The 1,298-nt window shown below is 42.0% G+C and overlaps 1 protein-coding gene across 1 annotated transcript in view; it reads right to left on the minus strand.

The window, feature by feature from the left end:
* Positions 1-1,298, minus strand: part of LOC101847325 — a gene marked incomplete in the record, with an annotated part of 98,606 nt that overhangs the window by 712 nt on the left and 96,596 nt on the right. Inside the window, 1 exon segment of the mRNA XM_035968864.1 lies at positions 126-240. Within this exon segment, the coding sequence (XP_035824757.1) occupies positions 126-240 (115 nt within the window).

Below are 1,298 nucleotides of genomic sequence, written 5' to 3' on the forward strand. Positions count from 1 at the left end.
TCTCTCTCTCTCTCTCTCATTCTATCTCTTTTCGATAGGATATCAAGATGTAAGACAAAAACAGTAGACTTATACTATTAATAGAACACATCAGTGAATAAAACTAAGGGTAAAAAAGAGCTTACTTCGCAGAGCACTGATAAAATCCTTGTGAGGCATCCACGCATTCACAGTTGTAGTCACATGCGTCTTCCCACTTCTCATTCTGAGCGTAGAAATTGCCTTGGTAGTAGCATCCCGCTGGGAGAAAAGACAGAAAGTAACCCAGTGGTTAGGCTCCCAGACTCGCAACCGTAAGGTCGTCGGTTCGAATCCCATCAGGGACCCGGTGTTGCGTCCTTGAGAAAGGCACTTTACAGGAATTTTCCTCACTTAACCCAGGTGAGAATGGGTACCCAGCTATAGACAGTGAGGTATCTTGTTAGTTTGTTAGTGTTTGAGCGCTTAATCAGCTGCTTGCACTATATGCTTCTGCAGGGGTAACAATATACCAATAGTGTAAAACGCATGGAGCTTGCTGTAGAGTGGGGTAATGCGCTATACAAATATTATTTTTATTATTATTAATTTTTATTATTTGTTTGTTTGTCATTGTTCTAGTTTAAAAAAATGAAATTTGAATATCCCCTAGGCTTATCAGTATGAAATGGACACTAGACTATAATAATATTTGCAGAAAAAACAGCTCGTTTTATTTTCAATAGCTAGCTGAAGACCGGAAGGAGTGGAGGAAGCCGGCGGCCAAATCTTCAAAACCGCTCCGAAGGACATCCAGTCTGCGGGATAGGTGAAGGTGAAGGTGACTGAGGTCACTGCACACTATTCAAACGTTCGAATTCTTACAACAATGAATGCCAGGCACCGTTGTCATTTTAGTACTTATAAGACCGGAGTTCGATTCAAAAGTTGAGAACATACGCAAACTGAGTATCTTCTGGGAAGTGTTGCGAGCGCCGTAAAACTCTTCCCAGAAGATACTCAATTTGCGTATCTCCACCGGGAAGCTTGGGTGGTGTCCTGCACTTAGCCTGGTTTGACTACCGTAGGGCCAGGTGAAAGTAGCCAGCCTCTTAGGTCACAAGAATGGTCAAACAATATGACCCGACCGCCAAAACAATCAAAACCGTGTCAATACGGAGACAAAACTTGAGAGTGGCAAAGGTAGACCAAGAATAAGTTCCTTAGAGAACTTGAAAAATGGATGATGGGGAAAAGATCGGATCACATAGCCTCTATTTCATACCTGAAGAAGAAGAAGAAGAAGAAGAAGAAGAAGAAGAAGAAGAAGAAGAAGAAGA

The sequence above is a fragment of the Aplysia californica genome, unplaced genomic scaffold, assembly GCF_000002075.1.
Source record: "Aplysia californica isolate F4 #8 unplaced genomic scaffold, AplCal3.0 scaffold00092, whole genome shotgun sequence".
Taxonomy (NCBI): Eukaryota; Metazoa; Mollusca; class Gastropoda; order Aplysiida; family Aplysiidae; genus Aplysia; species Aplysia californica.